This window comes from Lepisma saccharinum, chromosome 3 (assembly GCF_977018435.1).
Source record: "Lepisma saccharinum chromosome 3, izLepSacc3.1, whole genome shotgun sequence".
NCBI lineage: Eukaryota > Metazoa > Arthropoda > Insecta > Zygentoma > Lepismatidae > Lepisma > Lepisma saccharinum.
In genome coordinates this window covers 111,371,739-111,398,224 of record NC_139231.1, presented here as the reverse complement: position 1 = coordinate 111,398,224, position 26,486 = coordinate 111,371,739, and the positions used below count along the sequence as shown (strand labels likewise).

The following is a 26,486-nucleotide window of genomic DNA, read 5'->3' as shown; positions in this document are numbered from 1 at the left end:
ATTCGAATTAGTAAGTGTTTAGCTATACGTTTTTCTTAATAATATAGTTAAATAATGACAGATAAAGGGAAAAGATCAACACGAAAAGGACAAACTATTGATGAAAGCTTGATTTCTGACAATGCGGAAATCAATGTTGAAAATTTCGGTTGTTGTAAGGATCCAGATAAGAATGCTAAGTGTATAACTTGTCGCAAATGTGGAAAGTTATATCACCATAAATGTCTACAGTTAGCAGCGTTACATTCCAGTAATTCTGATACATTTGATCAGTACTTGGGCAAAGTATGCGATCCGATGTTTGGCCAGCATGGGACTGAACACAATAAAGATACTAATTTCAATGCATTATTGGAGACAATAATTCATAAAATGGATGAGGTTCAGTTGCAGTTTACAGAAAGTCAAGAGCAGATGAAACAGCAGCTTACAGACAGCCACGCGCAGATGAAACAGCAGCTTACAGACAACCAAGCGCAGATGAAACAGCAGCTTACAGACAGCCAAGCGCAGATGAAACAGCAGCTTACAGACAGCCAAGCGCAGATCAAACAGCTTACAGACAGCCAAGCGCAGATGAAACAGCAGCTTACAGACAGCCAAGCGCAGATGAAACAGCAGCTTACAGACACCCAAGAGCAGATGAAACAACAGCTTATAGACAACCAAGAGCATATGAAACAGCAACTCACTGATCAAATGAAAAAAATTTCTGAAAGTCAGGAGTTAATAACAGCGACTCTTTCAGAAAGTTTCAAACAGTCTCTTGTTACTTTTCGCGCTGAACTCCGAGAAGAAATAAAACAGGTGGCTGATGCTTCCAAAATAAGTACTAACGCCCTTAAAAATGATGTTAAAGAGGAATTAATTGTTGTGCAGTCTAATATAGAATCACTTATTGCAAAGACTTCTTCTCATCAGCAACATCTCGTCGAACTAACGACACAAGCGGAAGAACAAGTCTGCAATATAAGTGCTGTTAAAATTACACTAAATGAACAACAAGTATCTATTTCTCGCTTAGAAGATGAGATTGGTGATATTAAAACTAGAATGGGGCACATTAGTAGTACAAAAGTGTTAGCTCCTGAGAATGATAATGCACCAATCGTTGATAAAATATCTGACGTGTCTGAGGCCAATCAAGTCGATGTCAATTCTCAAACTGCACAAACTACTCCAATAACAGCTTTAACTAGAAACCATGTTAAGAGAAAGAAGAAATTTGTTTCTTTTAAAGGCAAAAATACAAACGCAACTTCATCCGATACAGATGTAACAGATTTTGGGAGTGAAGATTCGAATACTACGCATGTAAAGCAAATGTACAAAGGCAAGAGAACGAAGAGAAGCAGATTAGTTAGGAAGCGTTATCAGGCCATCAATAATGTTAATTCTAAACACTGTACAAATGCTTCTTTCACTAATTCATATGTCACACGAGATACATGCGGTTGTGATAATTCATTACAAGAGCAATTTAACACCGGTTCTGTTCACAACTCGCCTGACAATTGTACTAGCAATGTCCATGCTTGTTTCTCGGGCTGTTCAACAAATGCTATGACTACGGATTCTATTAACTGTAGCATTCATACCAATTCCTGCCCATTAACAGTTTGCAGAAATACACTGCTCTCCATAAATTAAGCAACAAATGGTGATCATCCAACAGAATCAAACACAAGGCCGGAGGCTGTACATATTTTATTTGTAACGAAAGAAACAAGTGTCCCACGCCTTACAGAACAGAAGAAACACAAAACAAGGTACACTCGTGGGCAAAAGAAAAGAAATGTACGCATGGAGCATCACAGGTGGTAAACGTTGGAGACGGAAAGTGACCATTATCTGACAGTAATAAGGGATATCATCACCGCGCGCATCAATGCACGCCTCACAACGCCGCCGCATGCTGCTAATAAGGTTGTCCACCAACTCATTGGGTATGAGGGTCCATTGCTGGGAGAGAGACAGTTGAAGGTCTTGGAGTGTTTGTGGAGGGGGCACAAGACCAGCGAGACGTCTCCCCAGAGCATCTCACATGTGTTCAATGGGGTTAGGGTCCGGGGAACGAGATGGCCACACCATGCGTTGAATATGGTGTTCGTCCAAGAACCGATTGACTAGTCCTGCCCTATGGGGACGGGCATTATCGTCCTGCAGAATGAAGCCCGGACCTCGTTCTCGTGAGAATAGTTCCACATAACGTGCAAGGACCTCATCCCTATAGCGCTGACCTGTCATGGTGCCACGTGGGAGGATATAGAGGTCAGTACGTCCACCAATAGAAATGCCACCCCGTACAAGCACACCTCCACCACCATATCTGTCCCTTTCAACAATATTGGAGGGATGGAAACGAGTTCCTGCCTCTCTCCAGACCAATCGGCGTCGCGAATCACTGTCCAGTGAGAATCTGGACTCATCAGTGAAGAGAACGGACTGCCACTGGTCCAGTGTCCAGTTCACATGTTCTCGTGCCCAACGTAAGCGGGCTGTCTTCTGACGCTGGGTGAGTGGTATACACAACACTGGTCTCCTGGCATACAACCCACCCTCGCGTAGCCGTCTGCATACTGTACTCGTTGACATAGGCCGTCCTGTGGCAGCAATAGCCGCTGCACGCACTTGGGTAGCTGTTGCGGACCTGTTACGCCGACTTGTCAAACGGATATAACGGTCATCCCTGACCGATGTCACACGCGGTCGACCTCCACTGAAACTCCGCGATGCATTTTGCGTTCTCTGGAACTTGTTCCATAACCTACTGACAACTGAAGGATCGACATTGAGCCATCTGGCCACTTCATCCTGACGCTGCCCTGCTTCTAGTCTATCGATGGCACGCCACCGTAATTCATCAGCCAAATGATGCCTGGTTGCCATATTCGACCCTTTCCGCACACTTGACTCACCTCTGCACTCTCCAGATAGAGACACACACCTCTTCCGTGAACGTGCGTCTTCGACTCCAATACCTGGTACGCCAGAAATCCGTGCGAGGGCACGATGATCGCACTTTATGACTCACCTGTTTTCCCTAACGCATTCGTTGCTTTCTTTCAGCGTGCCCACAACTCTTCTTCTCTTTTCTCCAACTGTTTTCTCTTTTATCTCACATTTTCTTGTTGTTGCTTAATTTCTGGAGGGCAGTGTAGTTGTGTGTTAGACAATAATTCTGAACGAATTAATGCTACATATAAACGCGGCACATGTTTTGGTACTGCCAGAAGTAATGCACACTTCATAAGTCCGAATAATCAGGATAGCACAGTAGTAACTACAGTACCGTTTGACACAATGACACCTCCTCTTCAGAATCCGATGAGTTCGTTGAATAACCGTCCTTCACAAGCAATAGTAACTGGCTGTAATGAGACTATGCAACGCATATTAAAAGTGAGTGACTTGAACCTACTCCCAAAGTTCGGGGGAAATTTAGAGAAACAAAGTCGTAGAGACTATATTGATCAGTTAGTTTCAACATTCAATCTAATGGGAGTTCCGGAGGAATACAGGCTGAATAGTATATATAAGTGTTTTTACGGCAAGGCATTGTTATGGTATAATTCTCATAAGAAGAGATTTTCATGTTTTCAGGATTTCGTAGGAAAGTTTTTGCATCATTATGCTTCTGAACAAGTAGTACAAGCGCAATTGGCAGCTCTACGAACAAGAAAATATGATCCTAATGTTGATGAAAACTTAGCTACTTTTGCATTGAAACTCTATTCTGCCTATTCAAATTTGGAAGAAGACCCATCTGAATCTGATATGATTGAGTTAGTGTTGCGACAAATACCGAGAAATGTGTCAGAATATGTGTCATGTCATGACATACGGACAGACTGATATATATTTTGGACAGAATTGATTTGGTTCATTCGGGAAAAAACAAATCTTCTAGAGTTCCAGAGGACCAGGAAGAATTTATGAGAAGAAATAAGACATCCAAATTTCTGAACAACAAATCCAAACAATCATTCAATGTTGGACAAGTTTCTGTCAAAACGTAAGATTTTCGTAAGACCAGAAATTTTGCATATTCCCAAAATACTGAGCCTACAACAATTGGTGGTGCAAGCCGAATTTCGAGCAACGTTCAGCAATCAAATCCATGCTCAGATCAACAGATACAAAATACTTTACGAACGGATGAAGGCTTTTCATCTCCGAATAGTGTTCAACCAAATACACAAAGTGGTTATAATAAACGTCCAGTAAGGAACCAACGGGGTAAATGTAATTGGAACACAGTACGAAGCAACAGTGAACAATCTAAACAACAATCTCAACCTTCTTTAGCTGAACCGTGGTTCTGGCCTTCGCAGAGTATATATCCAGCGAATAACTCTTTATGGTATGGTAATAATTCCAATTTGTTACCATAACCCGGGACTAGCAGTAACGTGACCCAAAATCAAGTACCTTCGAGTAGTCGAGTGTGAAATTTAACAGGAACGACTGCTAATACAAGTGAACACTCATCCTTAAACATGTAAGGCAGAGTAATGAGCTCCGGTTCCTCTGTCCAGTTAATTACAAGGAGCATATTCATCACTATACTCCAACATCAATTGAAGATAATGTCAATTTTCAGAGCAACACAGCTTTGTTCCCAACGGAAAAGGAAGTTCTTACTATAAACTTTGTACTCGATTGGTATGAAGCTGAACCAGAATGGGTAATGGACGATGACGGTGTTCTTGTTTCAAACAGAAGAGTTATTGTGTTGCCAGTTCAAATTTGTGATTTAACCATTAACTGTATTATTCATTGTGGGAGTCAAGCAAATTTAATGGATTATGCAACTTGGTTAAAATTGAAAACTATTATTCCTACTGCTAGATTAGATTCAGTGGATAATGTTAAATTATTTTCTTTTGCTGGTGACAAAAGATTTAGAGTTATTGGTTCTAAGAATATTAGTTTAATAATAGCTTCAGAGCACTTTCATATAGAGTTATATGTTATTAAGCAGTTACATGCTGAAGTAATATTAGGATTGCCATTTCTTTGGCGCTTCGGAGCAATAATTGATTTCAAGAAGCAAAATATCACATTATCAAGTGATAAGGGAGTTCAATCTAATTATGTTTTAGAAACGACTGACACATTCCCTTCATGTTCTTTTCAAAGTAACTTTGTAACATTTGCTAAGAATTCTGTGGAAGAAGAGGATGAAAACTACTTAGCATCAGAAACCGATCTTAAAGCTTCTTAGCTCATAGTAGTTTGTTGATTGCTACTGATGAAATGTATGATTTATTTTTTAAGTTATTGTTAAGTTTCAGAACATTGTTTTCTGATAAACCAAGGCAAGCTAAAGTAGAGCCTTACGAGATTAAATTAAATACAACAGAAACAATTGTGGCTCTCATATATCCTATACCTATAGCTCGAAGAGATGATTTGGAGAAGGAACTCACTAAATGGAAGTCTTGGGGAGTCATTCAAGAATCGGCTTCACCTTATTTAAATACCTTATTTAAATCCGCTACATATAGTTCCAAAAGCTGGTGGACAGTGGCGGCCAGTTGTTGATTTTCATCGTTTAAATAAACATGTGATATCTCCTCTAGTTCGTGTGGAACCGATTAATGAATAACACCATTAAGCCTTGTTTCCATGATTATGAAAAACTAAATATGCTGACCAAGGCAGTAATTTATTTTATTAAAAACATAAACTAAAAAGTAACGTTTCAACCTTCTAGCAAGGTCTTCATCAAACTCTGTATCAAGTAGAAAAGTAACAAGATACACAAAAAGGGCATTATATATACACAAACATTACTCCCTCCAGACTATTAGAAAGTTGTTAGGAACTTTCTAGCAGGTGGCTTTCAATTTCCAACTGTACTCTCACCTAAAAGGCTAATATAGAATGTGAAGAGATATTCATATAGAATATCTCATGCTCTTTTTCCTTCATTTTTCTCCCTTCTCCTCTCCTCTTTCTCTCTTGTCCTTTCCACTCTTTCTAACACCTTCTTCCATTCTTTGTTTAACTTCAGTCCCCCATTCCAGTTCATTATGTCTTCTTCACCTTTCTTCTTTATTTCCTTGGCTTCCTTCCATTTTCTCACTAGCATTCTCTGCTTAGCCTCATCCCACTCTATGTCATGTCCTGTTTCTCTCGTGTGTTTAAATATTGCATTTCTCTCTCTCTTAAGTCGTACATCATCCCTATGTTGTTTCAACCTGTCTTTCAGCCTTTTTTTCGTTTCTCCTATGTACACACTCTGACATTCTTTACATTTCACTTCGTAGATAATCCCTTCCTCTTCCTCTTCTCTGTTCTCCTTTTTCTTGCTTGCATTCTTCGCTATTCCTAAGATGCTTCTCCCTCCCTTCCTGTAAGTTTTAATTCCCGCTATCCTAAGCACTTTGCATATCTTTTCTGTGGTCTTCCCCATACTCCTTATTCCAAACCTTCTCTCCTATTTTTCTTTCTCTTCCAATTCTCCCCTGCCCGTTTTCTTACTTCTTCTGTTTATGTCCAGAGAAGCAGGATAGACTGGACTGGATAGACTGGCATACTATTTTTTAAACCTTATGTAGATGATAATTGAAAGATAATAGTTCCTAATGCTTTAATTGGAGATGTTTTGTATAAACAGCATGATTTAAAGGGACATTTCGGCTATTTTAAAATTTATGATTTTTGTAAAAGGTTTTATTATTGGCCTAAAATGCATAAAAGTATTAAGGACTATTTAAGAAACTGTCTTTCATGTGCAAGGGATAAACAATGCACCTTTAAAATTTCAAAGGAAGAATTACATGTGTGTTCAACCAAACCTCACTACTTACTTGCAGCCGACTTAATTGGTCCATTACCTTTGTCTAAAGGTTTCCAACATATATTAGTCATTGTAGATCTAATGAGTAAATTTGTGATGGTTTATTGTCTTCGACGTGCAACCTCAAAGGAAATAATTAACAAGTTTGGAATTTACTTTAATCATTACCCAAAGTGTAAGGTAATTCTCACCGACAATGGTTCGCAATTTAAGTCAACTGAATTTAAAAGTTATTTGGATTCTGTGAGTGTTAAACATGTGTTAACTTCACCATATGCACCTTTTGCCAATCCTGTCGAACGTTACAATAAAGAGCTGGTGAGACTATTGAGAATGTTTTGTAAGTATAACCATAAACTTTGGTTTAATTATGTGAATATTGTCGTTCATCTATTGAATAATTCAAAATCGTAAACAACCGGTTTCACACCATCTGAACTTTTTATGCATGTTGATTATCACGATGAAATAATAGACAAAATAAGTTGGCCAGATGACTTGAAACATTTACCCTGGAAGACAAAGTGTATAATGGCTGAAGCAAATATAAAACAGAAAAACCAAAAGATTAAAAGGGATTTTAATGAACCTAAGCATCCGATAAAATCTGGTGACCTGGTTCTTGTTAGAAACCATCTTAAAAGCAAAGCTATTAGTGATAGCATTCACAAATTTTTCAGCTTGTATGTTGGTCCTTATCAAGTCAAGGAAGTTAAGAATAACCAAGCACATATAATATCATTGTCGACGCCAGCAAAGGAACAAAAGCAGAACTTAACAAATCTTAATCTTTTCAATTGCACAGAAGAAAAGAGAAGAGAGCTATTGAAAGCAAACAATGTGTAACACAAATGATTTTTGTGTATAATGTTGTGTTTATTTTCTGTGATCTCAATGAAATATTTGTGTATATTTATGAAAGTCATAAAATTTGCTTCTTTGTATAAAGACAATATGACAAAGAAAATTGCCTAAATTATGTATGAATGGCATTTTATTGCGTTAGTGTTTGTAGAAAGCAGTTTGTAATCGTGCCCCTTTTATTGTAAATTTTCTTCTTGTTCGACAACTTAATGTATATTGAATAATTGTCTCACGCAGAAAATGTTTTCTGAGGGAGGGGATTATATTGTGACGAGCACAATAGTTACAATGTTGTGTTATGTTGAGTTATGATGAGTTTGTAATGTGAATTTATGAAAGTACGTGTTGTGTTATGTTGAGTTATGATGAGTTTGTAATGTGAATTTATGAACGTACGTGTTCAAAATGAAAAAAATTACTATCGAATATAGTAAATAGTTTGTAAAAAGTTATGTATCATATCTAAGTTATGAATACAAGAAATATTAATATTGGAATCTAGTTTTATGTTGATAAAAATGTGTAGGTTTCAAGATAAAAGAAGGTAAAGTGCTCCCCTGTGCTTAGCACCAGGCCATGAAGGCGTATAGGGTGTGTGCGGGAAACGACCCACACTTTATTGATCAGGTCGGGAGTGGGGGTGTTGTTATCAGCATCACGCCCCTGACAGCCTTTACGCCCCAGGAACCCATGTCATTCGACGCTGGTTGGGCGCCGGGGCCGATTCCGATTCCAACGTTAGAAAAGTTTCCGGATTTGAACCGGCCGGGAATCGAACCCGGGACATTTAACGTGGTAGTCAGACGCATTACCGACTGAGCCACCGCGGCCACAACGAGAGCAGAGATACTCAAAACGTAGTGTTACAATAAGTCAAGCAAAGTAGACGAATAAATAATACCATTTTTGTTTTGGGTCTTAACTAAAAAAAGAAGTAAAAATTTAAGATTTTGCACTGATATGTACAGAGATATGTTAGGTGTAATGTGACATATATCTTGTTTACTAGAAGATAGACACTTAGCACCAAAGTAAACAAAAGAAAGAAAAAGACAAATGTTTACATTTTGGAAAGGGTTGACAAAATACTTTATGCTACACTATGTAAAAAATAAAATATAAGACCTAAATTTTATCTTTGTACACCAAAATAAGGGCAATATATTGACAAACTAATACACTCGCGAAACATGACAATCGTCAAATATACCCTGTTAGATAGCAATGATGGACAGAACAGCAGAAACTGTTCCAACAGCCAAGATGGGTCTAATGAGACATGAAACTATTTGCAGACATCCCAAACATATACTTAGCCTGAATATCCTGCACACATTCTTGACACAGGGCACACTGTGCCCACTGCTCACCTTGATGATACCATTCCATATTTATCACCCCTTCGGTATTCGAAATTTATCGCTCAGCCATGTTGGATTTGTCTTTCTCGCAGCAGCCACCATTCTTCGAAAGATATTTCAACACCTCTCCCTATTGATAGCTCCAAATGTGCGCATTTCAACACCAACACACACATTCATGGCACACACATGCACTAAATTAGCGACTACATGCATACCTGAAAAACCTTTTTCCACAACCGAAAACAGTTTTATTTTGCATTAACCAGCAAACACGTCCAGGTTTCACCAAAGCAGATGGAAATGTGGCGCTGAAATAACAACAACCAGAAATCGGGACATGCAAAACTTGCCAGTACAAAAGTGTTAAATATGCGCGCTGTCAACGTGAATAACTCTTTGGAACAGTAAGACAGAAGGATGTTGTTCACTGTGCACCATATTTCAGCGCCACATTTCCACCTGATGAAGAAAATTTGAACTTTTGTTTTCACGTTAGCGTTCGCTTTCCATAGCTCTATACTAAGTTTCATCGTAACACGATATTTGGAAAGGGCTCGGAGCAGAAAACTTTAATTAGAACCACATGCACCATTAGTAATGAAGTAAATATTTAGAAATAAGTTTGCAATCTTTTCCTTTTTTTACAGGAAAGGATCGACTGCGATGGTCGCCAGAGGATGGTGGATACGAGATGCATGTTTTCAGTGCTATAAGCGAGTGGACATGCATGTTCGCACACAGCCTATGGATTGCAACTTACACGAAGCAAATCACACGTCTGCATATTCAAAAACTACAGGTAAATCTTGGTTCTCATCGATTATGGTGAGGTGTGACAATTTCGCACCAGGCATGCATTTATTTAAATATCTCCCGAAGGGCACTGCTACTAAAGAAAATCCACGCGTACTTTTAGAGTATGAATTTCTCCAAATGTTGCAAGTGACAGCGGTTTTTAAAGTTGATTATTAGATAGATACCGTGTTTGAAAAATATGATGAATAAATATTTACAGAATCTCATGTATTCTTTACAGCTAAACAAATAGGAGTGTCGACTTTTTCTAGCGAAAATATCATCTTCAATTGATCATCTACCGATCACATGTTTATTTTCGCCATCGGAAGTTTGATATACCCAAGGAAACGAATAAGACATTCCTCTCATAAGCGTAATGCATTTCTCCTTGCCTCCTACGGTCATCCTGGCAGTGTTGCCAAACGTAATGCACATAAAAGAGTTAATTCCACCTTAAGTTGAGCTAAAGTTGACTTTCCAGGAGCTTGATTTACGAAGGCTGGATAAAGTGCCCATGGTGTGGGGCGCTGCTTTTACCAGTAACTTTAAAGTGATGACAATTTATTCTTAGTTTTCACCGTGTGAATCTCACGACACGACCCATCTCAATAATTCACCGAATTATGTATGAAATCGAAAATAAGTAATTACTGGATAAAAATATTGTCATCTTCACCTCAGCCAATGGCTATATTAAAGTAGCTGGGGAGGTAAGAAGGGGTGGGAGACGCAGCCAAAATAACAATATCACGTCACGTGCAAAATGTATACGCATGGCGAAAGTTGGTCTATATGGGCGGGAGCCAGTGATGGCATCATAGTTGGGCAGGGGGCGGGTGCCACAGTTAACAACCAAACGAGTGCACGAAAGAGCCAGATCTGGCCCCAAAAGAGCTAAGTTGGCAACAGCACTCCCAGCTGGCTCAGAGAGAAGGACATAGGGGAAATTGTCCCTCTCCCCCTTAACCCTCCGGCGGGCTCGTTGGGGAACTTTGTTACCCACAACCACATTGTCTACACATTATTAGCGCTACCCTACCTTTCGCTCTTCAATTCTTCCATTGGAGTTCCTGCTACCGACGCAAGAAGGTACCATTCTCCCGATCTCTCGGCCTCGCAAGGAAATGGACGCACAAGAAAAACAACTTATTATTGTATGAGTGCAAAGAAATAAAGAAAATTAACTTTTGTAAACATTTGTAAACTGAAAGACACAAAAACAGTATGAAAGAACCTCATTACTTACAAGCGAAAATAAATAAATATCATAAAAATGTTTAAACTCAAAGATACATATGTAGATATTATATAAGAACAGCAACGAATCATTGTACACGAGTGAAGAGAAATAAAGTAAGAAATAAAAAAATACACATTTCTAAATTCAAACACACAGATAAAGAATGTAAGAACATGTCTAAATAAATGTATTCAATTATAAATATAAAACAAGCCAATTTTTGAACGAAAAACGGCTTGGGTGAAGAGACTGTGCACCGTGCAGGCTGCAAATTTGAATCTTAACGGTTGGGTCTTTCTCGAGTTAAAACCGGAAGGGTGAGGGGACTTGCAGCCTAAACTGGTAAACCACCTGGAGAGATGACCTTTCATTCAGGGTTCACCTGCGATAAGAGGGAATCCTTTCTTGCAGTAGAGAGGACTGTGAACCGTGCAGCCTGCAAATTTGAATGTTAACGGTTCGGTCCTTTTCGAGTTTAAGTTCGACTGCGATAACAGAAATTGGTTTCGCGACAGTGGCGGTGAGCAATCAAACGATCTAACCGGGGGCTCGTTGTTTCCTGCCTCCAACTTTGGATGCTAACGGACGGGTACCACAGTCAGTTTAGTTTGTGCAGCAAGTTTCATTAACAAATATATTGAAGTGGAAATATTCTGATTAATTAGAATTCTTCGATGTCCGAAATGGAACATGCAAATGAAAATCACATTTGCCAAATAAATTTAATGATATTGGCCAGAAGAAAATAACAGCCATGTTATATTCGGTTACATGGATTTTGCCTGGAAGTCTTCACACCCCACACACAGTCTGTCAGTATCGTACTAAAAATTTGGTGTATTATAAACAGAAAAGAATAACGCCAGTGGCAAACCATGAAATTGTACCGCATGGTACAATAAATAAACAAATATAGATATACTCTCAAGAAGATACAGAGTTTTTGTATGTGCATTTTCTTCATGACATACTACGTAGATAATGTTAGAACAATGGTGAATACTTATTAACAATGTACCAATTGAATCATTTTGTCATTCTTACAGGTCATCATCTCCGACATGGAAGAAGTACGAAATTTCCAGAATGGGACGAGTTTCTCTGATCAGAAACCTCATCAACAGTAACTCGGTATAGCCACCTAATTAACAAATATTGTTGAGCATCATCATACACATAAAGACAAACGTTTCTCATTAGCCTGAGAATGAAAGTTTAATTGTTAATTCTTTTGTTGTTCGTTGTTGTATTGATTGAGAAATAAATTGTCATATTATATTTTCTTATTATGAAGTTTAATGTTAATTTTTGATTTACAGAGAATCTGGTTAATATGACTTTGGAATGGCTTAATAAAGTGTGAGATAAGTACAATGATGCTGACAATGCATGATTTGGCTGATGTATGTAATAACTGCAATTGGGATTAAGTGCAAAGGTGATAAATCTCGCTTACGTCATCCCTTTCGCGCTATACTCTCTCTCCCTGTTCATATAGTTTACCAACTCCTCATTTCTTCTTTTGTTTTTATTTATATTTTCTTTCTTGTATCTCTCGCTTCCTCCTGTTTCTATTACCTTCTCTCTCATCTCTTTTTCTTTTCTTTCGCTTTCTTCTATCTCTTCTCACTCTTTCTTCTTTCCCCCTTGCATCTTTCAATCCTTTATCTCTTTCTCGTTTCTTTCTATTTTCTTATTTCGTTTCTTTCCATATTTTCTAACATTTCCTTCTCTCTTTTCTCTTAATTCCTTTCCGACTTGTCTATATTTTCTCTCTCTCTGTCTGTCTCTCTCTCTCGTCTCCCCTCTTCTCTCGCTGATCAGATGGAGCTACAACCAGTGGCGTACCCAAAGGAAGTTGGTGGTGGGGGTCATAACCCCGCCTTTGGCTCAGTACTCATAAAAAATGAACTTCCAAGGCAGGAAATGCTGGCAAATTGAGGACTGATTACTAAAAATGTGTCCTTAACCCCCCTGTTTTCGAAAATCATGGGCACGCCACTGCTACAGCCTCTCCCGGAATCTTGAAAAAAATAATTTAAAAAATTCAAATGAAAGTAGTAAGTAATGAACTCGGGAAAAAACCAAGTGGAGAAACCAAACTTTCCTGAAAATAACTCCAGGTTACCATTTTTTTAACTACTTTTAAAACAAAGCTTAAAAATGGCAATTTACAAATATTTTATGCAGCTGTGTAATATCAACCTATACGATTCCAGTCCTAGCGAAAAAACTATTGCGTACGCTAACGTTCATCCTCGTTGTAGCGATTAGCCAAAAGATGGAGAAAAGTTATACAAAATACAACTACAGAGATTATACAACAGTTCTACAATTAAAATTAAAATGAAGCCAACTTTCTGAGGGTTTTCCGCCGTAGTTCGTCCTTGAATAATGACGTGAGAAAGTACAAGACTCTTGTTGCTTTTTATATTTTTAGCTGAATTTCCATCTTCAGATTTTAAATCTCCCACGACTGTAATTAGCACGTTTTTCTCAAGCGAAGCTGCGTCATGGTACGAAACTACTATTGCGTTGTATTGTTCCCCAGGCCCAACAATGCTCCTGTCTACAACAGCGATGGACAACAACAATGGGACAGTGAAGCCAGTGCCTAAGGGTAAGTGGATAAGCAATGAAGCGTTTCGTTTATTTGCTGTATACGTCTTACTTATAGTCTCTCTTGCCTCTTTAGCCTAATCGAGGCTGAACCTAAATATTTCTACGGCGGTATAGGCTGGATCCAGGACTAATACTACGCATTCAGTTACTGAACCTATGCTTACATACATGTTGCAGGAAGTTTCTATGTGACAATTATCAGCACACTACTGTTTTTACATGTAATTTCAAAGCATTGTAATTTTATGATGTCTCTTCTTGTCATATATATATTATACACTATTGCAATCTGGTAGTGTTAAGCACATTTTTGCAGGGTTTTACCTAAAGCATAGTAATACTGACGCCTTGGAATCAAGAAGTCCCGGGTTCGAACTCGTAGAGATACATGATGGTTCAGATCCCATTTTAAACTGTAGGTTCAGTCCCTATTAGCCTATCTGTGCTCAAGGTGAAAAACAACCTTGGCCTAGTTCATATTTTTGCTTGAAAGCTGCTCTTTGCACTTTTTTTATTATAATGAAGACATTAGTACTACAAATACAGGTAAACCATACTTCTTTAATAGATGTAAAAAGAAAACTAACTTTTGTTATTAAAACGTGTGCACTTAGCCAATAAACAATATTCGTGTTACTTTAGTCAAATTTCAGGTGTGAACTTGGGCGTTATAAGCAGTGCTTTTAAAAATTCTACCTTTTTCCTATACAGTACTTTCCTACAGCACTCTAGACGGATCACTGTCGCCTTACCATCAAGTGTTCCGGATTAGGTGAAGGCACAATGCGCAGTGGTCTGGATTCCACTTTAAACAGAGGTGTACAGGGTGACCACATGTCAATCTTTCTTCAATGTAGCACACCCACGACTGCATTCTTGCAGACTAACTAGGCTCTGGTGTCTGGACACACAGCGAATATAATCCTCTGTTGTGTTCTAACCATGTGTGTTGGTGATTATCGTTTCATCATTGTTATCTTATTACCTTTTATCCTTACTATGGATATTAAAGATGGCGGCAACTAGTAGAAGCTGCGCTCATCGTCGTCCCGTTTTTCGAGAATTTTCAGTGTTCTCTCTGAGTTTGTCTTTAATCCAGGTGTACTCGTACTAAGACAGCATAATTTATTCAACACCAGGAAGGACAGTAATCTACAGTATATAGTGTCCACATTGAACAACATAAACATTACGCCGCGTAAGCTCCTCAGTTCTGACCACGATAGTTTGGACGTGTCCATTTTCATCCCCCTATATACTAAAAGAGGTCATCGCCACTCGATCCAGAAGAATCGCCACCTGTGGAACCGGGCGCCGTGGGAGGAGATAAGACGTACCCTCGACTGCTTCCCCTGGGGCCTTTTGGAAGATAGAACAGTCGACGATGCAGGTGAGCTATTTACAGCTGCCATTCATGCAACGGTGAACGACCTTGTCCCTTCGGAAAGAATAGCATCTAGCCGATTTCCAAGTTGGTTCGACTCCGAAGTGCGCAATGTATTGGCTAACAAGAATTTAGCCTGCCAACTTTGGAAGAACTTCACTTACAATACTTTCGCTGTTCTTCGACGGCACTCAAAGTACCTTCTCCGAAACAAATACAAAGAATACATAAACAATATCAATGCAAAAATCCAGGAAAATCCAAAGAACTTCTTCAACCTAATAAACTCGAGAAGAAACAACAGCAGAGTTCCTCTTGAAATTACACACAATAGTGAAGGTGCGAAAGGTGGCCGAAGGTCTGAACTCCCAAATGGTTATTTCCACGGTAACTTCTGTCCGCCTTCCCCATTGCAACGTTGCCAAACGTAATATCAGTCTGTTCTTCCTCTCTAACAAAGCTTGCCACTACAACCGATGAAGTGAGAAGTTTATTGTCGTCTCTCCCAGCTTACCGTGCACTAGCGCAGGACATTATCAACATCATCTTCCTGAAGAAAACTGCGGAATCCCTTTCTTATCTCCTCTGCATTCTTCTGAATAGATGTTTCTCGGAGGGCGTCTTTCCTCGCCGCTTGGAAGCAAGCTAACATCACTTCCATTGAAAAAAGTGGCAACAAAAACCTTGCTTCTTCCTATAGGCCAATCTCGTTACTCTCTCCTCTGTTCATCATTTGTGAAAAAATCATCAAAGACAGGCTATATAAATTTTTTCTCCGTACCAAGTTCAAATCAACATTGTTTTCTTTCTGGTAGTTCCTGTCTTACGAACCTGTCTGTTTTTCTCTCACATGCTATGAAATGTATTTCAAACAATTCACAACTGGACGTTATATATTTGGATCTAGCCAAAGCTTTCGATACTGTCAGTCATCGTCTTTTGATTCACAAATTATGCAATAGATTCAACATTCATGGTATCTTTCTTAACTTGCTCACATATTACCTTAGCGATCGCCAACAACGTGTAGTCCTTCCAGGAACTCTATCTAATTTTCTGGAGTACCATAGAGCAGTGTTCTAGGACCCCTTTTGTTCATATTATTCGTCGATGACCTTACCGACCATCTCACAGCCGCCTCACCTTCTTTCTGCAGATGACTGTAAGATTTTCAGAGAAATCTCCACTTACAACGATACTCATCTTCTCCAGAATGACATAACAACTTTTTTCATGGTGACAGCATGGAAACTTATATTAAATCCTGAAAAATGTACTACTCTCACCATATCTTTCAAAAAGAACCTGTTAAAGTCCTCTTACTCCATCTTTGGCAATAACATGAAAGCAGTATCCTCTCATAAAGACCTAGGCATTGTTTTCGACCAAAAAGTCACATTTCAAGAACATATTACAGGCAGGACAGAAAAGGCTATGCGTCTATTAGGTTTGCTGTATCGTTTCACCGAAGTTAGTGACATCTCAACCCTCACCTTGTACTTCAAATCATTCATTTCCCCAATAATAGAATATTGCTCTCCCCTCTGGTCCATGGCATGTCCCACTCAGCTCTCCAGAATCGATTCTGTTCTTAACTTCTTCCTTGCATAGTTCGTTACAGGGTTCATTCATTACGCAATATTTCAACACCACATCTCCTGTCCTTTCTAAACTTACAGACTCCCTATCAGCGCCGTTTACTGAATGATTTTAGGAATCTTTACAAAATTGTCAATGGCAAAATCCGTTGCAACACGCTCCTCCAGGAATTCCACTTTCGAGTGCCTATGCGCTCAACACGCAACACAAATCTATTTTACACAAAAGAGCCCAGACTAGAAATTCAAAAAAGATCGCTCTTCCACAGACTTCTCACTCAATGTAACGACCTCCCATCAAATGCTGATGTATTTTCCACAGAGTACGCCTTTCGGTCAACCATCAGAACATATGTTGCCAAATAATATTTAATTGTGCTATCTTGACTTCTTTATATTAATATTTTGTCTTATTTTGTTATTTTTCTTTTTGTTCTTTTCATTGTTACTGATTCCAGTGTAAAATTGCTACGTGCTGTATCTGAAATTTTCTCAATAAATAAATTAATAGTGGGAGAAAAACGAATTATGAAGTAGAACAAATCAATTAACTTAAAACTGTATGGCATGTCCCGAATAACTTATATCCAGCATAAACTGAGCTTCAAAACGAGCTTTCACAAGATTTGTTTTCATATTCGTTATTGCCTAGCTACTTGTAATAGATATAATTGGATTAAGTCATTAATATGTATGAGAACTAGAAAACAAGCAAAGTCATCAATACAAAATTTTACCCAAATGCTTTTGAATGAATTCATATTTCAAGAACAAAATTTGAGTCTGTATTAACTAAGGTAGAAACAAATAATGTTATGCTTCCACGTACACATTATTTACTCTCATGACTTCCTTCTCTTTAAATTTCAGACGAGCGTTGGAGTAAGTTGTATCTCATACCACTGTTGCAGTCACTGGTTTTTCCCGTTGGATTTTGTATTACGTAAGTTGTACATTTAATTTACTTTCTTTCATCATAAATCAGTGTACTCATTTTCCAAATTTGCCTCCCCGATGGCGCAGTGGTAGCGTCGCCGCCTTTTAAACAAGCGATCCCGGGTTCGGTACCCTGTGGAGGCACATAGTGGTTCGGATCCCACTTTAAACTGTACGTCAAGTCCCGATTAGACTTACTGTGCATAAAGTGGACTTAAAACACCAAATCAATCAATCATTTTCCAAATTAAAATACGTTATTGCAGATACCTTTATGATGACATCTGAACGTAGTGGTATTTGATATGTACCAATTTAAACCTGCAGAACACGAATGTATGTGGTGAGTCAATTAGAAGTCTTCTCACGCACCAAACACACGCATAGTGATTTTTTTGCCTGGCTATTCGCCATTCCTGCACCTTTGTCATGCTTGAGAATAAAAAGTAATCGTATGAGATATCAAAGAATATATATACACGATCATTTATGAATATAGCACAGTATTTTTAGTAATTCTTGTGAATAACTTTGCTTCGCTATACGTAATTCATTTGTATCACTAACAAATTTATGATGATCCTTCTTTCCCATCAAATAGTGCCATACAAATATACATATATGTACACACTCGCACACACATGTCTTAAATTCTCTTTCAAATAATGTCTATACTAATTATTGTAATTAATTTCAGCTACGCGATTGCAGTCATTGAAGGACATGTTGAACCAATTTTCCCCTACATTAGCGACGCAGGTGCCACGCCACCAGAAAGCTGTTTGTTTTCCTTTGTTTTGAATGTATTCTGCAGTTTAGGTAAGTTAATGTTCTGTAAAAGTGTTAATTTCTTCTAAGTTGAGAACATATCCTTACTATTTGTCAAGAAACTAAACGATTAGTTAATGATAGTTTTGCAAGCAAACACTCAAATTTGAAAAAGTTTAAGATGAACTAGTGCCGACTGAACGTGCCATTCTCATTTCAAGTTCTGTACCTATTATATTTTTTTTCTGGAGGTTTTATCCAAATAATGTGTGCTGTTTTTTTTCCCTTGTTAATAGGAATTTCCAGCACAGCAGAAGCCTTTTTAAACCGAAAACAAACAATACTGTAACTAGTGTTAAAGAAAACAAAACAGTACCAAGATTGAATAGAGTTCAATTTCACAATAGAATTACTTATGCACAATTTCTTTTGTAAATTAGTTCTATCTGGTTTGAGATGTTAAACTGATTCGGGAGCATATGTTTTCCATGTTCCTTGTCCGGGTACTTTGGGGGCAAGTTCACGTAGTGGGAACGTTTCCGTTAATCATCTTAATAAGAAATACAGCAATGAGGTGTTAGTACACAGTTAATTTCCTCTTCTTTTTCCAGGTGTCATTTTGGTTTATATTCACTACCACGAGTTGGAGGTATTTCTAAGAACAGCGCACAATCCTCGCTTGAATTTACTGAATTCTTTAGGTCTGTATATGGGGTTGGCTCTCTTTTTTTCCATTAATATGGTTGGAATATGTCAATCTACACATGTGCTTGATACACACATCTTGTTTGCCGCCGTTGGGTTTTCAGCGGGTGATATTTACATGTTGATTCAGGCAAGTAATTTTTCCATTTGTTCTATTATTTCATCGCTTTATTTATATCTACCCTACAAGGGTTGGATAAAAAGTAATGGCAACACTGGTATAATTGGTACTTGACTGTATTGGCAGAGGAGCAAGTGTTACATTCCTTCAAAGTAATCGCCCCTCATCTCTACGACCTTCTGTCACACATATGGAAGGCGTCGTACACCGTCAGCGCGTCCATCTCTGTCGATGTCCCGCAGTGACCGCCCTATAGCACGTATGATGGCTTCGCGCGTGTCGTAGTGCTTCCCGCACAGTGGTTCCTTCATTTTGACAAAACGGTCGTAATCACACGGTCTCATACCGGTATACCGGTGAATACGGCGGATGTTCCAGCACCTCCCACTACCAGTTATGCAGGAGCGCCGTCACATTGTTCGCAGTGTGACACCTTGCATTGTCAAGCAGGATGATGGGACACCGTGCCGTCGCTTCCTTCTTAATGCGAGACGAAGGTGGTGTTGCAAGAAGGTGCAGAAGTAGGCTGCGTTGACCGTCTGCCTGAGAGATGTTGTTCTTCTTGCCTAAACATATTGTTAGGGCGCTTGCACTCTTGTCCTCTGCTTCAGAGCACTGCTGTTTTTGACTGAATAACATACAATCGCTCCCACTCACTATACTTCCTCGTTTGACATTCCTTTATCAGCCACGAAACGCTTGTGGCGCTGTGACTCACTCCTTTCACGGGACAGCAGTGTTGCCATTACTTTTTGTCCAACCCTTGTAGTTTCGTCACTTCATAGTTTGCTTCCTCTTTGCCAATCTTTATTTCCACTCATCTTTATTTACATTCCCCCTAATTGCCTTCCTGTTATATTTAAGCCAAGCGTCAGGTTAACCTTGCAGCAGGTTTTCGCATATGTAGATCCAAACGTGCGCGCAAGAATATAGTTCCACTGAGACGGGTTCTATTCCGACACAACTGCATACTTGCAAGAAAACAGTTATTTAATTTGTAAAATACAGACAAAATAATACATCCATTAGCAGGTGTGGACTTGATCGGTTGCAATCACTGTGCAGACGAACTTGGATCCGCAGATTCGCCAACTGGAGTTTGTATTGAGCTGAGGAATCCCTGAAGCCCAAGTGCGAGTCGAGCAAGACTGAATACGTTGCAGAGCGTGTGGAATCCGTGATACCAGTGTTGCACATCCCACTATTTTAACCCTATGTTTATTGTGATTAATAATCGTGCTATACATCGGCGAGAATGGCTGAATCAAGCAAGGTCTCCTGTTCAGCGAGTGTTATTGTGGGCTTCATCCGAAGGAAAAAACTCTTCAAATCAAGCAAGTTGTTTAAAATGCATAATCCTCCTTACGGAAACAAGATCAAAGTAAAACAGGGCGTGAGGTGATTTGCCGTCAATGGGGGCACGAACTGTATCCCGGGTGTTGAATGATTTGCGGTTTGAGTTTAGGAAGAGGAAACGATTGTTTGTTGTTTGACTACAAAAGAATGTCCCCGGTATTAAAAGATATCCCCGTGAGAAGAAACATGTTTATTATTTGGACCAGACGTGCTTTAACTCTGGGAGGGGGGTGGGCGTTATATTGATTTTTTTTATATATATATATCACCATGCAAAACCACCGCCAGGGCTGAAGAAACCGACGAGAAAGGGAGAGGGGAAGGGGGAGGCTTATTGTTTCACCCACTGACGGCAATGACGTCTTTGTTGAAGGCGCATATATTTACTGTTCCATGCAAGGAAAGGGATGGATGATTTGCAAGAAATGGACAGACCAAGATTTGAATCCTGGTTTAGTGAAGTGATTCATAAATTGTAACCAGAATAATAGCAGCAGACAATGCACCTGATTGTATATATCCACAATAACAAATCATCCTTTCTTTTTTTTTGCTGGTATAACTTGAAGTGCGTGTGTCTTACAGTAACAAAGGTTTTCATAAACGTATTTTTTTATAAACCAAAAACAATAATTTGTCATTAAATTCAAGAGGGCCTGTCGTTGTTTTCTTATATCTTTGTTTATTTTTATTTTTGCGTGCTCGAAAGATACACACATGCTCATGGGCGTCTGGAAGGGGGGGGCAAGGGGGCCGTTCCCTCCCTGGAAAATGAAAGTCAACCAAAAATTATGTATTTCACACATATAATTTCATTTTAGCCACAATAATATGTGTTAATTATTGCATTAACACAATAAATTCAAATTTAAGCAATGTTATTAGGGAACTACACTCTTTTGGGGGAAATGTGACTTGTTTGCCCCCCTGGGAAAAATACTCTCATGTTTCGAAGATATTTCGCATTTATATTAAGTAATGACACATTTTTTTAAATAATTTATGCGCCGAAAGTACTTCTAAAATGTTATGTTTCAGGAGACAAAAAGAAACACAAATATATTCCGCTTGACATACATGCGGGTTTTGATGTGTTGTGCGGTTGGCAATAATGTGGATTTTCTCAGTGTCTGCGATGTAAGCAGCTCGGCGGTTGAGGCAAGACTGGCACGGAAGATTCTGAGCTCAGTTCTCGCGCGGATTGATACATAAAACCTGCTGCAAGGTTAATCTGACGCTTGGCTTATACTAATTTTTATTTTGTTTTTAAGCTTCTTTTTAGAAATGTCTCTCTTATTTATGTAAATTTCATTTCCTACCCATTTTTATTCAACATGCAAAGGTTTGTTTGTTTTTGTCAGAGCTATCATTTCAACATTCTTTACGTGTAAGATTTACATGAACGCTACAAATTAATGACGTTTGGTGCAGTAGTAGCTAAGATAGTAATAAAAAGCATTTTAAACTATTGACTAGTTCACATTATTGTGATTTTAATGAATAATGCATGAAGAAATATATGAGTAAGATATTCCTTTACTTTTCACATGTGAATTACTCCTGAAATCAAAACTGTGATTCCACCATATCTACAACTATTCTCCGTTCGCTGTAAGAGTGAAGTCAATGTAAACATATTCACGTGGTTTTTGAGAAATCGTATTGTTTATTCGAATGACAGCTCTGTATGAATCATACGCGTAGGAATACAGTGCATGTAGTAAAGCCTATCTACTGTACAGAAGTTGTGCAACCTTATATTATGAGCTTTACAGCCACGACCAATACATTTAAGAACAAGCTAATATCAGAAATATCAAAGAGGAAAGGAACAATTTCTCGGAATTCACGTGGTTATGCTTACATGAAATTGTAAAGAAATACTTACTGGCAAACTATTTCTTGAAGATAAGTGTTAGTAGTGTTCAGGATTAATGAAATTACTTATGAGCTGAAGCTCGCTGATTGACATAGTATCAAATCAAATGATCTCGATCGACCATTGAGCAAGATTAGATTTTATTTGGAAGTTCCGCGGTTTTTATACTGTCTGCTATAATCTCGTATAATTTTAATTCTCTTCAGACTAACACATGGAACAAATTTTAATAAATAACAATAACATTTATTAATTACTTTAATTATACTGACATGCATTTCATTATTAAATATAGTCTGTAGCACGAAAAAATATCTATTATCAAATTTACATCTTCCCTTCGACTTCCATTCACTTTTCTTCCCAGGCATCTCAAATTCCACGACCAGTCGAGAAGTTGTGAATTTTGTTGATATACATCAATTTTGTTTCTGATGATAGGAAGTTGCTCAAGGACGTAACACAACTTCACAGAGGATAAACAGGCTGTGGCTGGACTCACAGAGACGCCAGAGCCTCGTTAGCGATTACCAACGGGTGTGACACGTGAAAGGGAGTTAGGGTTTAGAGTGCACTTTATGTCAGACTTGGCTTATACCTAGATTGAATACACTAAGAATCCAAAGTATAAAAATATACAACTTAATTGGTGTACTTTAACATAAGAATCAACGAAACTAATGTTGCGTAATTCTTATTTCTTTTAGGTGGTTTTCGACTACTCATTGGGTCCTAAATACGTCACAAAATTCACTGCCAATTTGAGAACTGTGTTTGCAACGATATCAACAGTTTCAATGATTATCGCATTTGTTACTGCAATAAAATCTCTCAGTAAATTCAAAGGTAAGTGGTCAATGCCCGCACGAAAAATCACATACGAGTATGTAGGAAAAACCGAAGAGCATTGAGGTCATTTATGGAGGATGTTGACCGTTAAAATGTCCAATGTATATATATATATATATTTATTGTGCGTGTGTATGTACATATATATGTGTGTGTGTGTGTGTGTATATATATATACACACAAACACACGCACACGCATGATTTATTGAATACATTATTGTGTGGATTCAAAGATATTAACGTTTACAATATAAAAGTAAGTAGAACAATAAAATACGTTCTTTGAAAGGATACCCTCGTTGATGACTAGTTTCATAAGATGAGATGGTATTCCTCCTGCAATGTTCTATTCCTAACAATCTCTTAGATCTGTCTATCTATCTATATCGAATATATATATTCTGGAAGTGTAACCTTATTATCTGCTCAACGAATAGATGCATAACGAAAGTTTAGCAATGTTACTGTTATCCACCGAAAATAAAAGCCATATGTGTGTGGAATTTGAGGGGAGGCGTTATTTTCCCCGGAGAATCTTTTAAATAATAATCCTGATCTTACACTTTATAGAATTGAATTTAAAACACTAGTAATAACCCATACCCTTTGGAAATAATTATGTACTTTGTGTTGTTCTACAGGAAAGAATCGGCTCCAATGGTCGCCTGAGGATGAAGCGTATGAGATGCACGTTGCAAGTGCTGTAAGCGAGTGGATTTGCCTTTTCTCGTTTTGCCTATGGGTTGCAACTTTCTTCAAGCAATTTGGATCCTTGCGTCTTCAGAGGCTTCAGGTAAGTCTTCATATATCTCCCCAAATGACTGACTGTGAGTAACATGGAATTGCTATACGTCAGCCTGTCCAATAAATACCCATTTGCTTATAATCACGTAAGAGTGAAACTGGTGCGAAATAAAATGGTTTGTTAGTCGACTTCTTCCGTGGCGTAGTGGTTAGCACAGCGCGCTACGGCGCCAGGGGCCCCGGGGTCGAATCCCGGCCCCGAGCATTGGTGTTCTTTGTGAGTGTTCCTTCAACAATTTCATCATATCGTCACTCATTTTGATCATCACGATTAGCCAAAAGTGGCAGACAAGTGATGTAAAATAGGCCATAGTAACCAATCGAAATGGTTAGTAGAAGTAGACCCCAAAATGGCAGCTAAAAAGGCACTAAGAGTGTGTAAAATAGGCAAGATAATAGGCACTAAAAGTAAGGAAAGCAGTATAATAGGTATACTCTTACAATATTGTGCCCTCTAACATTATCGGTGGTAATTTCATAATGCATGCACAGGATTGTAGTCATGGACACTTTTGAGTTATAACGATTCCGTTTACATTCAGTACGATCACTACATCCTTGTCCGTGACTGTAACTATATAATATATAGTGGTATAAGTATTTATTTAAAGATAACTTTATTTTGTATTTACACATAATTTTATCATTTTTAAAACAGAAATATATTTACAATTATATGTTTCAACCTCAAATAGAAAGGATTCTTACAAAGTTGTTTGTTAAATGTAAAATTTCCACCGATACCAACAAACTTAAGAATAAAATTACATACTCGTTAACACTTTAAAAGTACATTTTATTTTCATTGTTACAGTTCAACATGTCTTGTCAAGAGGTCGAGCCAAATTTTAAAAATGGAATTTCTGATCATAAATTACATCAACAGTAACTGTCTGTCATCTTTATTAACAAGCCCGACCTGGAGCATCTCAATACAGGAAGCGTTTTCCACAACTTCGATTCATTTTCTTGTATTTCAGCTGTCATTTCATGATGATGAAAAGTGAGAGCTGAGAGTTTAATTGTCTTGTCGTGCATTGTATTCATTTTGAAATAAATTATCTCAGGAAATGTGTATGTTCAATGTAGAAAAGTAAATGGTATTCTTTCTTACTGAAATTTGCAGTCAATTTTTCACTTCCAGAGGATCAGGGTAATATGTCTTCTAAGCTCTATATACCTCTCTACTTACATTATTTCCCTAATTCTGGGTTACTATCGCTTCTCTTTCTTTTTACGCCTCCCTTATTTTCATTTCTCTCCAGCTTCTTGCATCGCTCGCTTGCCCTTCTAATTCCGTTGCTTTCTTCTCTCTTATTCTCACTTACCCCCCTCTCTCTCTCTCTTTGCTCTTGCTTCTTTCTCACTCACTTACTTCTCTCTTGCGTATATTCTCTCTGTAGCTTTACAGTTGTGTAATCTATGTTCCCCTCTATACCTATTTCTATTCCTTTCTTAACTCAGTGTTATTATTACTTCACTTTCTCTCTACTTCTATCGAGATTATCTGTTAGTCTCTGTCTTTCTATCGATTATTTTCCTCTCATTCTCTCTCACTTCCTTCTCTCTCATTCTCCTTCGCTCCCCATTTTCTCATTCTATCGATTTCTTCACTCTTACTCTACATGGCAAGGGAAATATTTCAGTGTGGTTGTACGTTTCCTATTATACGTATCTTTTTATGGCAATTCTGGCTGATTACGGTGAGGAGAATGAGCGACAATTCGTTGAAATTGATTAAGATAACACCCACGTCGAGGCTGGGACTTCAATCGGATGCGCTCGGATACCGAGACGGTGACTTTAGAAGAGTATCCTTATACGGCGGTACTGTAGTATCCGCCTATCTTTACTTCCTTGGCAACTCCCAGAACTGTAGACATAAACGGCTGAATAGATAGACCTGGGAGAAGCTACCTAGGTAGATGCAACGCTCAATATACCGAATTTATCGATGTATCGCAAAGTAATTAAAGTCAATGTGTATTTCTTTTAATCTTAGTGTAACACGATACGCACTACTTTGATTCTCTCGTCCATCTGTCTGTAGCAGTAAATGAATTGAATAACAACGTAATTATTAATTTTAAGAAAAATGTATCTTCGAGACTATTCAAGCAACAGACATTGAATTTGGTGAGTTGAAAGATCCCTGAATACGATATATAACTCTCTATTGGTCCTCAAACCCGATTAACACCCAACAACCATTCAGAAACTGTTCACAATACAAATATAACATTTAATGACTGAAAGCCTACTATTCTGTTGATACGTAAGATCTTCGACTAACATTCAAGTTGAAGTGTAGTATTCTAAATGCTCATCAACATATTCGTTAAATTTGCGTCCATAAATATATTACAAAGCATCGGCAAAACAAAGATAT

The 26,486-nt window shown here is 38.2% G+C and overlaps 3 protein-coding genes across 3 annotated transcripts in view; all 3 read left to right on the top strand.

Moving 5' to 3' along the window:
* The window catches only part of LOC145985958 (DNA damage-regulated autophagy modulator protein 1-like), a 31,020-nt gene extending 18,748 nt beyond the window's left edge, over positions 1-12,272 (top strand). The window contains exons 6-7 of the mRNA XM_083120103.1: positions 9,684-9,835; positions 12,121-12,272. Coding sequence (XP_082976229.1) covers positions 9,684-9,835; positions 12,121-12,201 — 233 coding nt within the window. The 3' untranslated portion in view covers positions 12,202-12,272. The remainder of the gene's footprint in view (positions 1-9,683; positions 9,836-12,120) is intronic.
* The window catches only part of LOC145985959 (uncharacterized), a 91,254-nt gene that overhangs the window by 49,238 nt on the left and 15,530 nt on the right, over positions 1-26,486 (top strand). The gene's annotated exons all lie outside the window — the stretch shown is intronic.
* LOC145985957 (DNA damage-regulated autophagy modulator protein 1-like) lies at positions 13,580-24,986 on the top strand. The gene is made up of 7 exons (XM_083120102.1): positions 13,580-13,694; positions 17,549-17,621; positions 18,312-18,433; positions 18,994-19,217; positions 23,151-23,289; positions 23,935-24,086; positions 24,912-24,986. The coding sequence occupies exons 1-7, from the start codon at positions 13,634-13,636 to the stop codon at positions 24,984-24,986; spliced, it is 846 nt and encodes a 281-aa protein (XP_082976228.1). The 5' UTR covers positions 13,580-13,633.

What these genes read in the sequence shown, in the direction of transcription:
- LOC145985957 (XM_083120102.1), top strand. Translation starts at nt 13,634, where the DNA reads ATGCTCCTGTCTACAACAGCGATGGACAACAACAATGGGACAGTGAAG. An exon ending in GAATGTATTCTGCAGTTTAG is followed by an intron (nt 18,434 to 18,993) that starts GTAAGTTAATGT and finishes TTCTTTTTCCAG; the next exon opens with GTGTCATTTTGGTTTATATT. An exon ending in TGCGTCTTCAGAGGCTTCAG is followed by an intron (nt 24,087 to 24,911) that starts GTAAGTCTTCAT and finishes TCATTGTTACAG; the next exon opens with TTCAACATGTCTTGTCAAGA.